Raw genomic sequence first — 15892 nt, forward strand, 5'->3', positions numbered from 1 at the left:
AAATATATTATAAAAATGTAATTAGGAATTTGCTTTATCTGTAAATTGTAAAAAAAACTATTTTTTACTATAATTGGATTTTTCATAAAAATAAACGTAAAATGCCCTTTTTTATTTCCTGTAACCTGTACCAGCTACCCCTTGCCCCCTCCCATATCAGGCTTGAGCCCACAACCAAACCGCCACCTCAAATACGCGTGAGCTCTGCGACAAAGCGCCCTCAATATACCAAAGGTGAGTAGTGGTCAAAGTTCATACACACCCGCCATTTTTAACTTCCTCGAAACTGCGTTTTGTCGTTTGCGAAAAGCTTTTCCGCCTTGTCAAGATGCCACGGAAAGGTGCATCCAGGACGAGATTTTCTGGAATAGAGTTGTCCAGCCTACCTCTTAGTCCGTTAAAAACTAGACTACAGGCCAGAAGAAAGTTAGCAGAGAGAAAACGAAATCAAGGAAATAATAGTGACGGGAGCGAGAACCTGCCACCTTTGCCCACGGTCCCAGCAAAAAGGCAGCGGGGAATATTGTCAACGCCGAGCACTGCTAAAGTGGCTGGGAAAAGAGACACAAAACAAGGTAACGTAATTAATTGTAATCGCATGTAGTTTGGTTGACGTTCTTTGAATAACAAATTAAAATTATGATCAAACAGACATTTATGAAAGTACGTGTAGCTGCGTTTCTAGCCTGACGAGGTCTGACACGTCAGACAGAACAAAGTAGTTTTTCACTTCCCCCGACGATTTTTTGGCGGTACCAATCAAATTGCAGGAACGTCAGATAGTGACAGCATCAAAGAGTTAACCATTCATGTCAGAGTTTGTTTGTTGACATAATGCGTGATAAGGTGCTGCCAAATGTTTATCATCTTGCTAAAAACATTCTGTGATTTTTGCCCACAACTTGCAGTATTGATCTTGCTGACAAGACATACACCATTCTGTCAGGCGTTAGTTAGGTCTGATGCCGTTCGGCCAGTAGTCCCATGGCTATATTTGGTAGTCCCGTGGCTATATTTGGTAGTCCCGTGGCTATATTTGGTAGTCTCTAACTATATTGTGTAGTCTCATGGCTATATTTGGTAGTCCCATGGCTATATTGTGTAGTCTCATGGCTATATTTGGTAGTCCCATGGCTATATTGTGTAGTCTCGTGGCTATATTTTGTAGTCTCATGGCTATATTGTGTAGTCCCATGGCTATATTGTGTAGTCTCATGGCTATATTAGGTAGTCTCATGGCTATATTGTGTAGTCTCATGGCTATATTGTGTAGTCCCATGGCTATATTGTGTAGTCTCGTGGCTATATTGTGTAGTCTCATGGCTATATTGTGTAGTCTCGTGGCTATATTGTGTAGTCTCGTGGCTATATTGTGTAGTCTCATGGCTATATTGTGTAGTCTCGTGGCTATATTGTGTAGTCTCGTGGCTATATTGTGTAGTCTCGTGGCTATATTGTGTAGTCTCATGGCTATATTTGGTAGTCCCATGGCTATATTGTGTAGTCCCATGGCTATATTGTGTAGTCTCGTGGCTATATTGTGTACTCCATGGCTATATTGTGTAGTCTCGTGGCTATATTGTGTAGTCCCATGGCTATATTGTGTAGTCTCGTGGCTATATTGTGTAGTCCCATGGCTATATTGTGTAGTCAGTCCCATGGCTATATTGTGTAGTCCCATGGCTATATTGGGTAGTCTCGTGGCTATAATTGGTAGTCTCGTGGCTATATTGTGTAGTCCCATGGCTATATTGTGTAGGTCCTCAAAGTAAATGTAGGTTAGGCACTTAGAATGCAAACAAGTGTGAGCACAAATAAATAAATGTCACATTGCTCAATTTCTGTAGGATACCAAAAACTTAGAGGAAAAAAAAGTGAATATAAAAATGTTTTTATTTTTGGAGAATAGGAGAAGAGTTGGTAGTCTGTGTATCCCTGAGTACAGTCTTGTAGGTTGGCATCTTCTCGTATAGCCCAGGTATTCAACACTGTGAAGGATTCAAGAGGCATCCAGCTTTACAGCTAAGAAATAAGCTGGTCGATACATCTAGCTATTCCAAAATGATCAATGAAAGGAGGCTAACCTACAAAACTGTACCCAGGGCGTGTAGTCTGTGTGCTTTGGGTTACTCGTACTGTTAATTTTAAGTCCAGGCTACTAATTGTTTTTTAAATTGTATGTGCCTTAGGCTAACACAAGCTCAAGACATAATTAAATCATATTTAAATGTATTACAATTATTAATTTACTCCTATGTTTATTTTTTTCAGATAAGTTGTGTAAAAGCGGCCACCCACCTGTTAAACCCATAAAGTGTGCTACACAAACGGTTTTGAAACGTGAAACCCGAAAACATAAAAAGAAAATTACAAAAAAGTTGGTAGCCTCAAGCAACACACAAACTGATGAAGATGTGATTACTACCTCCGAATGTCAATTACTACTCACCTGTATTGGATGCCAGGCTGTGGGACATCTACCAGCAGAGGTCGCCATTTGCTGCAGCAAAATCATTCACTGCCAGAACTGTGCTAGAAGAGCAACTCATCGGAAACGATGTCCTTCGTGTCGGCGAGCTCTGAAAATCACACCTCTGCCTCTGGTTCGTGGACTGCACGATGTTCTGAAAATTCAGACTGGGCATGGAATGGCAAATAACGGCTTGTCACTGGGATCAGCAGCACGTGCAACAAGGGGAAGTTATGGAAAAGATTTTGCCATATCAAAAGAAACTCAGACTGAAGGGGAAGCTGTTCCAAGAAGTGAACTGCAGGAACTTTTTACTTGTTCCATTTGTCAGTGTGTTGTTACACTTCCAGCCGAAGTATGCGCAACATGTAATAAGTTGTTAGGCTGTATCCCATGCCTGGATCGGTATCATTCAACTTCACAGGGAAGCAGCTGTCCATACTGTCGTCGGTTTCTACACATTCAGAAATTCCCTTGTGTGGCTGGTCTCAACGATGTCCTGAAGTCAGATGCAGATCCCAATGTTTGTAAATTCTGGCCGGAACCCCATTCTGATAGTGATAGTGAAGAATATTGGGAATCGGATTCAGAGTCAGAATTCGGAAATACAAGCAGTTTAATTTTTGGAAGTGATGATTCTGATGACTACGAGGACATGTATGAAGATGACTTTGAGGAAGACGAATCTTCAGTTTACTACATTGGTGGTGATGTTGACGACAATATGTCAACAAGATCTAGTGAGAGTTATGAATCCGACAGCAGTAGAACGACAGGAAGATGCGAGTTCCAGTAACTGCTATTTTTATAATATGCGTATATGTACTGGTATTTATAGCTTTACTAACACATTGTCAACTATGCCATCAGAGTTAAGTTACAATCGGACTGTACTGTATAAACAACAATGGGATTACTCATGTTAAAGTGTTTAGAACATACAAAAATGTACAAGCCATTGGACTTTGATCATCAAGATTTTCTAATGTTTCTGTACAGCCATACAGAAGTTCATTGCAACCAGTGTTCCCTCAGGGTCTACACCTCATTTCCACGAGGTACAACTGTACATTTATGTTCAGCCATCGTACCAAGTTGGACAGTTAAAAACTCGTGATTTGTGTAACACATTTCGGCACTGACTGCAACAAAATTCAACCACATTTGGCATTTTTTAATGGAAATCCCTCTCATTTATATGATGCCTCATTACACAAAGATTACTAGCAATTGTAGTCAGGGTATTTGTAACCAAAGTCATCATCCAATTAGGGAGTCAATCAGGGACTGTCTTACAGTTGAACGATAATTGTGGTTTCAAAATATTACCCTGGAAAAGTTTTCGTATTATTTAGTTTATTTATTATTATTATTTACATACTCTTAGAAGTGCATGCACTTTATATGTACATGCCATGTCTGGTTTGAAGTATAGGACTTTTTTGTTATTTCTGGCTTGCTTGCAATGAATGATAACTTAATAATGGAAAATCTACAATGTACAAGAATCATTTTTCCAACTGGCATACTGTGAACATATTTATTAGCTAATTTAAAACCATGTGAAAATATAGACATTTACAGTGTTCTCTACGTGTGTATATACACATGTAGTTAGTAATCAGGGGTATAGTATATTGTCCCTCTATGTCTGTAATTACATGTACAGTTAGCAAGTCTAGTCACATGCTTGTCAAACTTTTTGTTTTCAAACTTTTTCCACATTACTATATGTAATGATAACAGGACAGATACTTGGCCCCCTATTAAAGGAATGGCACCTTTTACTGCCTAGTTGTTCTTGGTTTGATTTTCTGAAACAAAAATTAAGTCTGGAAAACTGACGTCACCTTATTTTTTAGTCTCGCTGTCCTTCGTTTTCATTTTTAGGAACTGGGAATAATTATAACGTGCACAAAAAATCCAATAATATCTTTGTTTAGAGTTGAATGTGGTTCAGTTTATGTCACCGCTTTGAATATTACACTGTTAAATAATTATTTTAACAATGTTTCAAACCTCGAACCATAGCGAAACTTAACCAAAACCCTTGAAGTATAAAAAAACCTAACCTTACCCCTAATTTCTCCCCCAAAATAGTATAATTCTAAAATATTATTGAGCAATATAATTGGTCAAGAGCAGCTGACAGTAACATCATCATATGACTTGTGCAATCTAAAATGACATTTTATGAATATTATGTACCCCTATGCCCAAAAATCAGTGTATGTACATTTATTTCACACTTTTGTTAACATTCTAATTAATGACGTACATTAATTACTGACACTATTCAATATCTATTCGTTTATTTTCATGCCAATAGTTTGTAGCCTTCCAACATGTACAGTATATGCAAATTTTGTTAAATGTAGTGTTAATTTTTCATAGTATTAAGATTATTGACCTCCATAAAAAAAAATGAACAGGTCCACAAGGCCTGCAGAAACAATTTTGTGTCTGAATATTATTTTCATTTTTGTTTGGTGGCAGTGTTGTGTTTCAGTCCAATGCTAATCCCTATGACATTGTGGATGATTTACATCTTATTAGCATTTATTACACAACCTTGTTCAAGAGGCCTGAAGTTTATAAACATATACCACAATGCAGGCCAAATGAGTTTGCAACAAAGATTAGATACAGATGTACCCTCAACTATTTCAAAATAATCCTCTCCCATTTTGGTTTTGATTCCTGTGTACAAAGCATGCAATGGAAGTCTTTGCAGCTTGTATGTCAGTTTTTTCTACCGATATCTCAAATACCAGATAACATTTCATGGAAATTAGGTACTGTAAAATACTTTATTTTCGCTTGGAATTAATTTTCGCTATTTTGGCTGAAGATGATTCAGTATAAATAAAATTCCATGAATATACCCATTTTCCCATATAACTTTTCAAAAATCGGTGAAAATAAATTCCCTACAAAACACCCAAAAAGTCTTTTCAGCTAAAATGAAGTATTTTACAGTATATAGATGCTTTGGGCTAATGACATGTAGATGTTGTATATGTTGCACAGTAACTACATGCTTCTTTAGTTGAGTGGGCATCCCCGTCAATCTTGAAATTGTTAGTTTAAATCAATGTTGCTGTTAAAAAATAAAATTTTAAATAGTAACTTAGATCGTGCCAGAACAATCTTGTTCTAATAAATGTCTATTAACTAGTTTTCGATAAATAAAAAACAATCCTTTTATAGTAAACTTGCATTATTAGAACAAGAACAAGAACGTTAACTGGAACAAATTATGCTGAACAAAAACTATCTAGAGCGGTAGTTGTTGTGCTGCGCATGTGCGAGATATATGGGTCTCCTATAAACAAAGATGGCGACTTTGACTGTTGCGCAGATCAACGAGTATGAACTGAGAAGTTTCCAAGCTTAGGCAATTTTCATGTGATTGGAAGGTATCGAAGGAGTCACCATACGTAATCAGTGCAAGTCGCACATGCTCAGCGCAACGACTACCACCGCACTTTAAGTAACACTCAGACTGTCACCTTCCCACAATTCCATGCTCACAGCCTTAGTGTAAGATTGTTTCAGTCAGCTGGCGCACACGTGATAATAAAATAAATACGATATTTACTATATGGGGGCCGCCATCTTGAATGACGCATAAAACTAAATAAGAGACAAGTTGTGAAACATGTTTTTCAGATTCCTACAAATCAGGACAAAAATACCAATCTTTCACAAAAATACGGTTTGTTGGGGTTATATTAAGCCAACCGATAACAAAATTCGGCCTAATTCGTCGTTTTTGTGTGGGAAAATCCCTTGCATACGAACACCTAATTACGCGAAGAACCCAGAACACTAAGCCCGGGGTATTTGAAACCAAAATTGTCATCTAAGCGTTAGGCCGCCGCTGATTGGCTGCTGAGCTGGAATGCCAATTTTTAGTTTTAAATACCCCCAGGAAAGTGTTCTAGGTTCTTCGCGTAATTAGGTGTTCGTATGCAAGGGATTTTTCCACACAAAAACTACGAATTAGGCCGAATTTTGTTATCGGTTGGCTTAATATAACCCCAACGAACCGTATTTTTGTGAAAGGTTGGTATTTTTGTCCTGATTTGTAGGAATCTGAAAAACGAGTTTCACAACTTGTCTCTTATTTAGTTTTATGTGTCATTCAAGATGGCGGCCCCCATATAGTAAATATCGTATTTATTTTATTATCACGTGTGCACCAGCTGACTGTGGATTTTTGTATATACTACTTGCATTCACTTTCCATAATTTTTTATACACTATTATATAGCAGGTAAATACAAAAATAAAGCTTTCCATGTTCAGCAAATGTAACTTGTATATGCTTTCTCCAAAAATGGCAGTAACTGTAAAATACTTTATTTCAATAATAGTGAAAATAAAGTATTTTACAGTAGACAAAATGTTGGTCTCTAAAAGATTCAGTTTATATAAATTGTGTTTAAACAAATCTCTACACTGCTTATAGAGCTTAATATTAAGCTGTATTTTATTTACACAGATTGCTAGATAAATTAAACTTATTTCTTAAATACCACTTAAAGTGGTGGAGTTGTCACCTGCGTCAGAATTTACAAACATGAGCCTTTGCATTATTAGCGTGTTTTATCATCGCTTGGGACTCAATTCCCGCGTGTGTGCAGGTGACCACCCTCCTGCTTTAAACATTTTTACAAGCCCTTGTCCCATCAACCTACTATTTTTTTTAATTTTCCAGAATCTAACCCCCAAACCCGAAGTTTCTAACCTACAACAGAATCACAGATAAACATAAAAAAGTTGTATTCATATGAATATTAATAACATTTTAAAGTTAATTTCGTTGTGACTTAAACATCTATACTTACAGTAATTCTCTGTAAACAAGTATAGCACAATGACAGCTAACACTATAGACTGCCTGGTGGTAAATGGTGAATGCAGGTAAATTCTGAATGTGCAAACTATTGTGACACCAGCCCCGATTTCCTTCATTTTCACACTTATTTTTGTTTACAAAATAAGAATTTCATATTACAAATTTACATAACTGTAGTTAGATGTTTTTGAAGATTCCTTTATCAATGTATAATTTTCAGTTGATCAGTTAACTAGTTATGTCATTGGTAGGCCAGGGAATGAGCATAACTATAGTTGTGTCATTTGTAGGCAAGGAAATGAACATAACTATAGTTGTGTCATTGGTAGGCCAGGGAATGAGCATAATAAGTTGTCATTGGTAGGCCAGGGAATGAACATAACTAGTTGTGTCATTGGTATGCCAGGGAAAGAGCATAACTAGTTGTGTCATTGGTAGGCCAGGGAACGAGCATAACTAGTTGTGTCATTGGTAGACCAGGAAATGAGCATAACTATAGTTGTGTCATTGGTAGGCCAGGAAATGAGCTTAACTATAGTTGTGTCATTGGTAGGCCAGGGAACGAGCATAACTAGTTGTGTCATTGGTAGGCCAGGGAATGAACATAACTAGTTGTGTCATTGGTAGGCCAGGGAACGAGCATATCTAGTTGTGTCATTGGTAGACCAGGAAATGAGCATAACTAGTTGTGTCATTGGTAGGCCAGGGAACGAGCATAACTAATTGTGTCATTGGTAAGCCAGGGAACGAGCATAACTAGTTGTGTCATTGGTAGGCCAGGAAATGAGCATAACAAATTGTGTCATTGATAAGCCAGGAAATGAGCATAACTATAGTTGTGTCATTGGTAGGCCAGGGAACGAGCATAACTAGTTGTGTCATTGGTAGGCCAGGAAATGAGCATAACAAGTTGTGTCATTGGTAGGCCAGGAAATGAGCATAACAAGTTGTGTCATTGGTAGACCAGGAAATGAGCATAACAAGTTGTGTCATTGGTAGGCCAGGGAATGAGCATAACAAGTTGTGTCATTGGTAGGCCAGGAAATGAGCATAACAAGTTGTGTCATTGGTAGACCAGGAAATGAGCATAACAAGTTGTGTCATTGGTAGGCCAGGAAATGAGCATAACAAGTTGTGTCATTGGTAGACCAGGAAATGAGCATAACAAGTTGTGTCATTGGTAGGCCAGGGAATGAGCATAACTAGTTGTGCCATAAAAAAATTATGTGTGTCAGTGATGCATCGTCATATTGTAAATCTGCTTCAACCAAGTAAACTGTGCATATTGTTAGGAATGTTTCCATTACTGCATGAGAAATGCAAAATACAAACAAAACTTATAAAAAATAAACTATACATTTAAACCATACTTGAAATGAAGGTTGATGTCAAAGGTATAATTTAAATAAGTTTGATAACTGGCCTATCAGTGATGTCATCTAGGAACAAAGCAATGAATGCATCGTCAATGGCCGTTGGATAATGACAGGCTGGACATAAGTTGATTTTTATAGAAGTCTGTAAATTTTAACAGACTTGGAGAACTATAGAATTTAATAGAATATTTTGTCAGGATATAGATTTCAACCATACTAAATGAAGGTTGATGTCAAAGATCAGATTTAAATAAGCCTGATAACTGGCCTATCAGTGATGTCGTCTAGGAATAAAGCACTGAATGCATCATCAATGACGGTTGGATAATAATGACAGGCTCTGGTCATGTCAGGACAAAAGTTGGTTTCCAGCAACACTGGTTGCATGTACTTGTCACCTGAAAAGATAATAAAAATAAACAAATAATTAAATGACAATCAGTTACAGTCAAACCTTTTTTAGTGAACACCTCTATATAAAAAACACCTGCATACAGTGACCACTTTTAAGCAGTCCCAATGGCATAACCTATGAGCAACCTGTATATAAAGACCACCTGCGTATAGTGATCACTTTCAGGCAGTTCCAAGGCATAACATACATGTACGAGCAACCTGTGTATAAAGCCAATCTCTTCAATTTCTCAAAGTCAAACATGTGATTTGGATCTAGTCAACTTAATGCGTTTTTGTAACAGTACCATATCTCAATGATTTCTGGGCAAATATTAAAGTCAAATGTATAGATTAGCGATCCATAAACAAAATCCAACCTCCATATAAAGACCACCTCAGACCATATCAATTAAGTACTTTGGCTGGTCGCTATAGACAAGTTTGAGAGTATAATGATTTTTCGTCACATGGAAAGCGATTGTGCACCATAAATATTTCTAAAATGTTATTATTTTTATCAGCACACATAATGCCACATAACACTTGTCTGGACAATGATTACATGTGATCTAAAGTTGTATTGTAGACAAAATTTAGTTTGAAGTCATGTGAAGTACCATAGCACATGTTTTAAAACACGTAAATTACACCTACTCTAAAATTTGACTACCTAATTATTTTGGCTTCTAAAATTTCAAACGATCTCAATATTGTGCTACTTGTCCACCTCAGCTTTGTCTACTTTGACTAATGTTTTGATTAATTTAGGCTTACGAAAACAAAAGATATTGAACTGCCAGTACATGGTGTTTGCCAAAATGGAAGAATGTAAACATCACGCAAACGATCACCTACAGGGTCCATAGCATTGGGAAAATCCTATGAAAGTCTTTCGATTTGTTGAGGTCTGGAAAGTCTTTGAGTTGGCTATAAATTACAGGAACAATAAAAAAATCTTTCAAAAGTCTTTAAGGATGCTGTACACCTTTTTTTGCTTTGAAACCCAAAATTCTACTTTTTTGTATTTTTCAATGCTGGACTACAAGGAGCAAACACTCAGTAGGAAAAAAAGTGAATTGGATGTTTTTATAGGGTGTAAAAATCAATTTTTGTTAATTAAAAACAAAAGCACATGTCATTGTTTTGAAAGCTATGTTTTAATTAATCAGCCAAAGACATAATAGACAGATAATTTGCATAATAGTCACCACCCATAGCAAATATAAACAGTCTCTTGCATTCAGTACAAGCTCAGACTAGTAATACAAGTATTAGTAGTCCGAGGTACAAGTTACACGCATTCCATTTACGATCGTCCACAAATTTAATTTCGTTGAATTTCTCGCTCTTCAAGCAGTCGACTATGAAACCGTCTTGGGGTCGACTATGACAGTGACGAAAGAAAACGAATGCAAGGAAATTTGGAGAAGAACGTCGACAGTATGTAAAGCGATTATTATGAAAATTTAATCATGGAAGGTACCTTCCACGATTTAATTGATCAGACCATGGAGGTATAAACAGTAGGTAGAACATTTGAGCACATGGCAGACTTAGTTTTCGTGACCAAATTACGTGTCGTGGACTCCGACCACAATGAGTCGGAAGTGAAACACTTGGGCCCGGACTTGGCTACACCATGGCTACACGTAAAGCACAAGACAAGCAGCTGTAAAAGCGTGTGTGAGCATCCTTGTTTTACCTGTTCTATTTTTCTTAATCTTCACATTCTCAATAAATAATTTGACGGATTCAATGAAGTTAGATTTGTTATACATGATATAGAAAGTGAACTGAATGTAAGATACCGGCAGTAGTCCCCGCCAGCAGTTGTTCCGGTACTATGTATTACGCATTGAAGATGGAAAAAGAATCATCACACTAATTTTGTCACAACAGTTTTTGGAACTAAAAAACGGAAAACATGATTTATGGCGAACAGGTTATTTTACAAATCAACAAAATAATAACGATGCAAACAAACTGAAAATTGGCGCGGCTTTGTCACGCCATGAAACAGTGTTTCCTATTGGAATCGGGAGCATAATTTTGTACTTTATAACCAATTGCGACCACGCATATCCACACATCTGCGTGATTATGACAGACAGATACCATGACTATTCATTATGAGTTTGTTTTGATCCATGGGACAAACGGATTATGAGTTAGCCGACGATACGTTGCTGCTAAGTTGTTTTTGCCATTTTCTCGGTTAAACAAAACAGCGATTCACGGCAACTGCAGGCCTTTGATCTCGAGTTTTAGTGGACGCATTATACTAATTTTTCGCACAGACACTCTTCGATATGTTCCCTCTCAAGCCGCGCTGTGATTTTTCTGTTTTCCTATTTGTTTCGAAATTACATTGTAATTTCTGAATACCGGAAAGAACCAGATCGCATTGTTTTTTTCAAGATAGCTAAATTATTATTTCTTCTCCAACTATCATGTAGATATATATCTCAATTAACACGGAATGGTGGTGAGCGTCGTCTGAAAAACTGTTTTGTTGCCAATGTTCCACTAAATTTGTTTATTCATTGGTTCAATTATTTTTTTACCGAAAATGGCTTTCTGTGTTTACACGGAGATCACGTGACTATACACGTCCATACACACACTATCTTGTCAATTTCATATCCAGTGTGAAATAAGCTTTCCATCAATATATAGCTTTGCGTTGTACAGTAAATATTTTATATGAAAATATCAGTTTAGAAAATCAATACCAAAAACGTGTACAGCATCCTTAAATTTCTTCATAGTTATTAATTCATTTTAGAAAGGCCTGTTTTCTGCATATCCTCAGAACTTTGATGAGCTTTGGTGATGATATTGGCCTAAATTAAGGGTCAAAATGTCTTGAAAAAATGCAAGAAAGTTTGGGAAAAGGTCGGGAAAAGTCTTGGAAATCATTTGGCTCTTGGTGCTATGGACCCCGACCTACTACCATAGTCATTTCACCAAGGTTCTACAGGCATTGCTTATATTCAGTCATGGTTTGATATAAAAAAAAGTAATATACTGTAGAATATTTTATTTTCCCTTGGAATTTATTTTTGCTGAAAGGATGATTCCGTGAAAATAAAATCCAGCGAATATACTTTTTTTCCTATATTTTACATTCAACTATTAATATCAGTGAAAACAGAAAATTAATACCAGCTGAAATAAAGTATTTCACAGTATTTGGTTTTATTGTGAAATCCTATTTTTAGAACACTCACAAATACACATACAAATGTGCTGAAATTCGCCATGTTTGTTTAGAACATCTGCCATGTTCTCTCTTGACTTGATAGGTCAAGAACACCATTTCCAATTGGAATACTACATACATGTAGTACTACCAACATCTTCTAAGTATTGGTATTGCAATGAAAACAGACTGGAAGTAAATTTCATTACTATCAAGAGAGAGACGACAGAAAATATAAATCACCTTTCTCATCACATTCCCATTTCAACATGAAGTCAATAGAGTAGAGCGCCCTCGATGGTGGACAATGTACAAGTCCTTTTGGTGCGGGTTCTGTGGTCACTGCTTGAAATAACTCTTTTATTGCACGATGGATATTTGTTTCAATATCACACCATTTATAGTCAGGGTACTGCTCTTCGAATAAATCAATAAATTCATGAAAATGGACCTGTAAAATATAATAACAATAATTTATTTATCTTCATAATAAATAATTTTACTCTTTAATAATAACAAGTATAAACAGACATATGCTGGGATTGCATATTTCCCACTTCGTATGATCTTTGAAAAACATCTCCCTGATCTCTGTACAGTTTATGTGAAAACTTATCAAACAGATTCTTAAATTGAATTTAGAAGTTTGCCTAAAATGATGTGGCATTGAGTGATTGTAACAATAAAAAGTGTGTTTGGCTTGATGATTATAAAACACCACAACTTTTAGTGCAGGCTAGCTTCAGTATTACAATATTTCAGAATTTGTTATCAAAACAACTGATTTTATCACTTTTCATAGGGATCACAATAATCAGTGGGAATTCAACTTTAATCTTTAGTGTTGCAGTTTCAAATTAGAAACAAATACTGTAAAAATAAAAGTTGCGATACATAATGCAGTTTCGAGATCTGCATAGCATTTTTCATGTATATGACTGATATATCGTCAGGTGCAATATTACCTCAATACATACACGTACAGGAGTTACAACCATTGCAGTGTGCTTTAATTCAGTGCAATAAGTAGTCAAACCTGTCTATAGTGGCCACCCAGGGGACTTTGGGATTTTGGCCTTTACAGACAGGTTCACTAATTTATTCATGAATATAACTATTAGGCATTAAAACAGATCTCGCAACCCCATTTGACACATACTACCACACTTCTGTATACAGTATTCAAACACTGTTTACAAATATTCAGTTTGAAATTGTACATGTACTTTACATGTAAATTTCGTAGGGACTTTTCGGTCACGATCGCTATAGGCAGGTGACCGTTCTCTGAGGGTGGCTGCTAAAACAGGTTTGACTGTATTTAATTGTTAATTATTTATCACTGCAAAAATCCCAATAAAAAATCTAGAAGACACGGATCTTACAAGGAGCATATATGAGAGAAATAATCTTCCCATTCAGTACTCTTTGTTACTGTAAAATACTTTATTTTTGATTGGAATTAATTTTCAAACCCGTGAATATACCTTTTTTTCTATATTTTTCATTTACATTTTATTTTCTATATTTTACATTTCAAAAAACAGTGAAAATAAATTCCATAGAAAACACACAAGAAGTTCTTTCAGCGAAAATTAACTCCAGCTAAAGTATAGTATTTTACAGTATATGGATCCAGATGTGCAATCAGGACAGAAACAGCACAGAGAAAAGAAAAGTCCACATCTGATAGGATGCTATTCTCCCAAATATAATAGTATATGCATGGTTGTCCAATCAGACTGTACTTTATAATAAAAACTGAGTATTTAGCAGAGGAGATCAAACCCAAACAACCTCCATATTGCATTACAAACATGATAACCATATGTATAACCTTTTCAACACCAGTTCCTTCTTTTTGTCACAAATTCAAAAAATACTTTATCATCTGCACTTTTCTTGAGAATAGGACAAAAATAGCCAAATTGGCTCCCAAATTCAGAGTTCATTTCTAGAAATAGTGAAGAATATAAGTAAAAAGTGCAAACAAATTTGGGCAAGCAAGTCTGGTGGTGAAAAGGATAAACATATTTGGTAACTGACCTTTAAAAGTTTGGAATAATCCATGTAATTCATAACTGTAAAGTGTTTACCATAATCATCAAATCTATCCAATGAAAATGGCCTGATAACGGAAATAGTGAATAGTGAAACATGATGAATACAAACATGATTTCTAGAATGGAGTACTCAGTGTTTAGTGTATTTGATGTGGCATGGATATTTACTAGGATGGAACAATACATTCTACTGTTAAAATTGAATATACATAAAATATACTCATAAATTTGCACATTAATCATTAATTATGAGCTATGGATGCAATGAATAATGACCTGTAAATGTAACAAGTCATGGGCTGTGGATATAATGAATAATGACCTGTAAATGTAACGAATCATGGGCTGTGGATATAATGAATAATGACCTGTAAATGTAACAAATCATGGGCTGTGGATATAATAAATAATGACCTGTAAATGTAACAAGTCATGGGCTGTGGATATACTGAATAATGACCTGTAAATGTAACGAATCATGGACTGTGGATGCAATGAATAATGACCTGTAAATGTAACAAGTCATGGGCTGTGGATATAATGAATAATGACCTGTAAATGTAACGAATCATGGGCTGTGGATATAATGAATAATGACCTGTAAATGTAACAAATCATGGGCTGTGGATATAATGAATAATGACCTGTAAATGTAACAAATCATGGGCTGTGGATATAATGAATAATGACCTGTAAATGTAACAAATCATGGGCTGTGGATATAATGAATAATGACCTGTAAATGTAACAAATCATGGGCTGTGGATATAATGAATAATGACCTGTAAATGTAACAAATCATGGGCTATGGATATAATGAATAATGACCTGTAAATGTAACAAATCATGGGCTGTGGATATAATGAATAATGACCTGTAAATGTAACAAATCATGGGCTGTGGATATAATGAATAATGACCTGTAAATGTAACAAATCATAGGCTGTGGATATAATGAATAATGATTTGTGAGTGTGATGTCTCATTGGCTGTGAATGTGATGACTCATTGGCTGAATGTAATGAATAATGACTTGGGGATGTAATTAATTATGGGCTATAGATGTAAGGAATAACGACCTGTGTATGTAATGAATCATTAAGAGATTCGAATTTAAAATAATCTTACCTGTAAGCAAATCTCAGATAAAACTTTTTATGCACAAATAACTTGAGAGGTTTTACAGATGCAAGAAAGACGGTATAAGACATGTCCATTTTGACACCACCAATACCATCCCGTTGGAACAACACAGGATTGGTTATGTACTCACAAGCAATCTATAGAATAAAGACATACCGGTAATTAATGTTCATCAGCCTTTCCCCAAGAGAATTTGTATATAATGTAGGACTATTCTTGTTTCAGTGTTTTCTACCATGTTGGATGTATTTCTATTAAAAAATTATTATGCGCATATGTGACATTTGTGTTGATAAACATTGATTTTTCCACATTCCAATGTGCTCTTCAAATGGAAATCACATATATGAGGTTTGACCTGGGCGCGACTTGCACTGA

At 35.9% G+C, this 15892-nt stretch overlaps 2 protein-coding genes across 2 annotated transcripts in view; one reads left to right on the forward strand and one right to left on the reverse strand.

Annotated features, from left to right (window-relative positions):
* Window positions 1-223: 223 nt before the first annotated feature.
* On the forward strand, window positions 224-5603 carry LOC144363768 (uncharacterized). Its single transcript, XM_078014247.2, has 2 exons — window positions 224-575; window positions 2272-5603. Exons 1-2 carry the CDS (start codon window positions 329-331, stop codon window positions 3264-3266), a joined length of 1242 nt encoding a protein of 413 aa, XP_077870373.2. The 5' UTR covers window positions 224-328; the 3' UTR covers window positions 3267-5603.
* A 3107-nt stretch (window positions 5604-8710) lies between these two features.
* Window positions 8711-15892, reverse strand: part of LOC100368869 (tubulin--tyrosine ligase-like protein 12) — a 47767-nt gene continuing 40585 nt past the window's right edge. The window contains exons 9-12 of the mRNA XM_085506465.1: window positions 15500-15651; window positions 14355-14436; window positions 12552-12759; window positions 8711-9108 (exon numbers count right to left, since the gene is read on the reverse strand). Coding sequence (XP_085362591.1) covers window positions 8957-9108; window positions 12552-12759; window positions 14355-14436; window positions 15500-15651 — 594 coding nt within the window. The 3' untranslated portion in view covers window positions 8711-8956. The remainder of the gene's footprint in view (window positions 9109-12551; window positions 12760-14354; window positions 14437-15499; window positions 15652-15892) is intronic.

Source organism: Saccoglossus kowalevskii, chromosome 12, assembly GCF_978046115.1.
Source record: "Saccoglossus kowalevskii chromosome 12, keSacKowa6.1, whole genome shotgun sequence".
Lineage (NCBI taxonomy): Eukaryota > Metazoa > Hemichordata > Enteropneusta > Harrimaniidae > Saccoglossus > Saccoglossus kowalevskii.

Coding starts and splice junctions, on each gene's coding strand:
- LOC144363768 (XM_078014247.2), top strand. CDS start 329: ATGCCACGGAAAGGTGCATCCAGGACGAGATTTTCTGGAATAGAGTTG. Junction 576..2,271: donor GAAAAGAGACACAAAACAAG/GTAACGTAATTA, acceptor TATTTTTTTCAG/ATAAGTTGTGTAAAAGCGGC.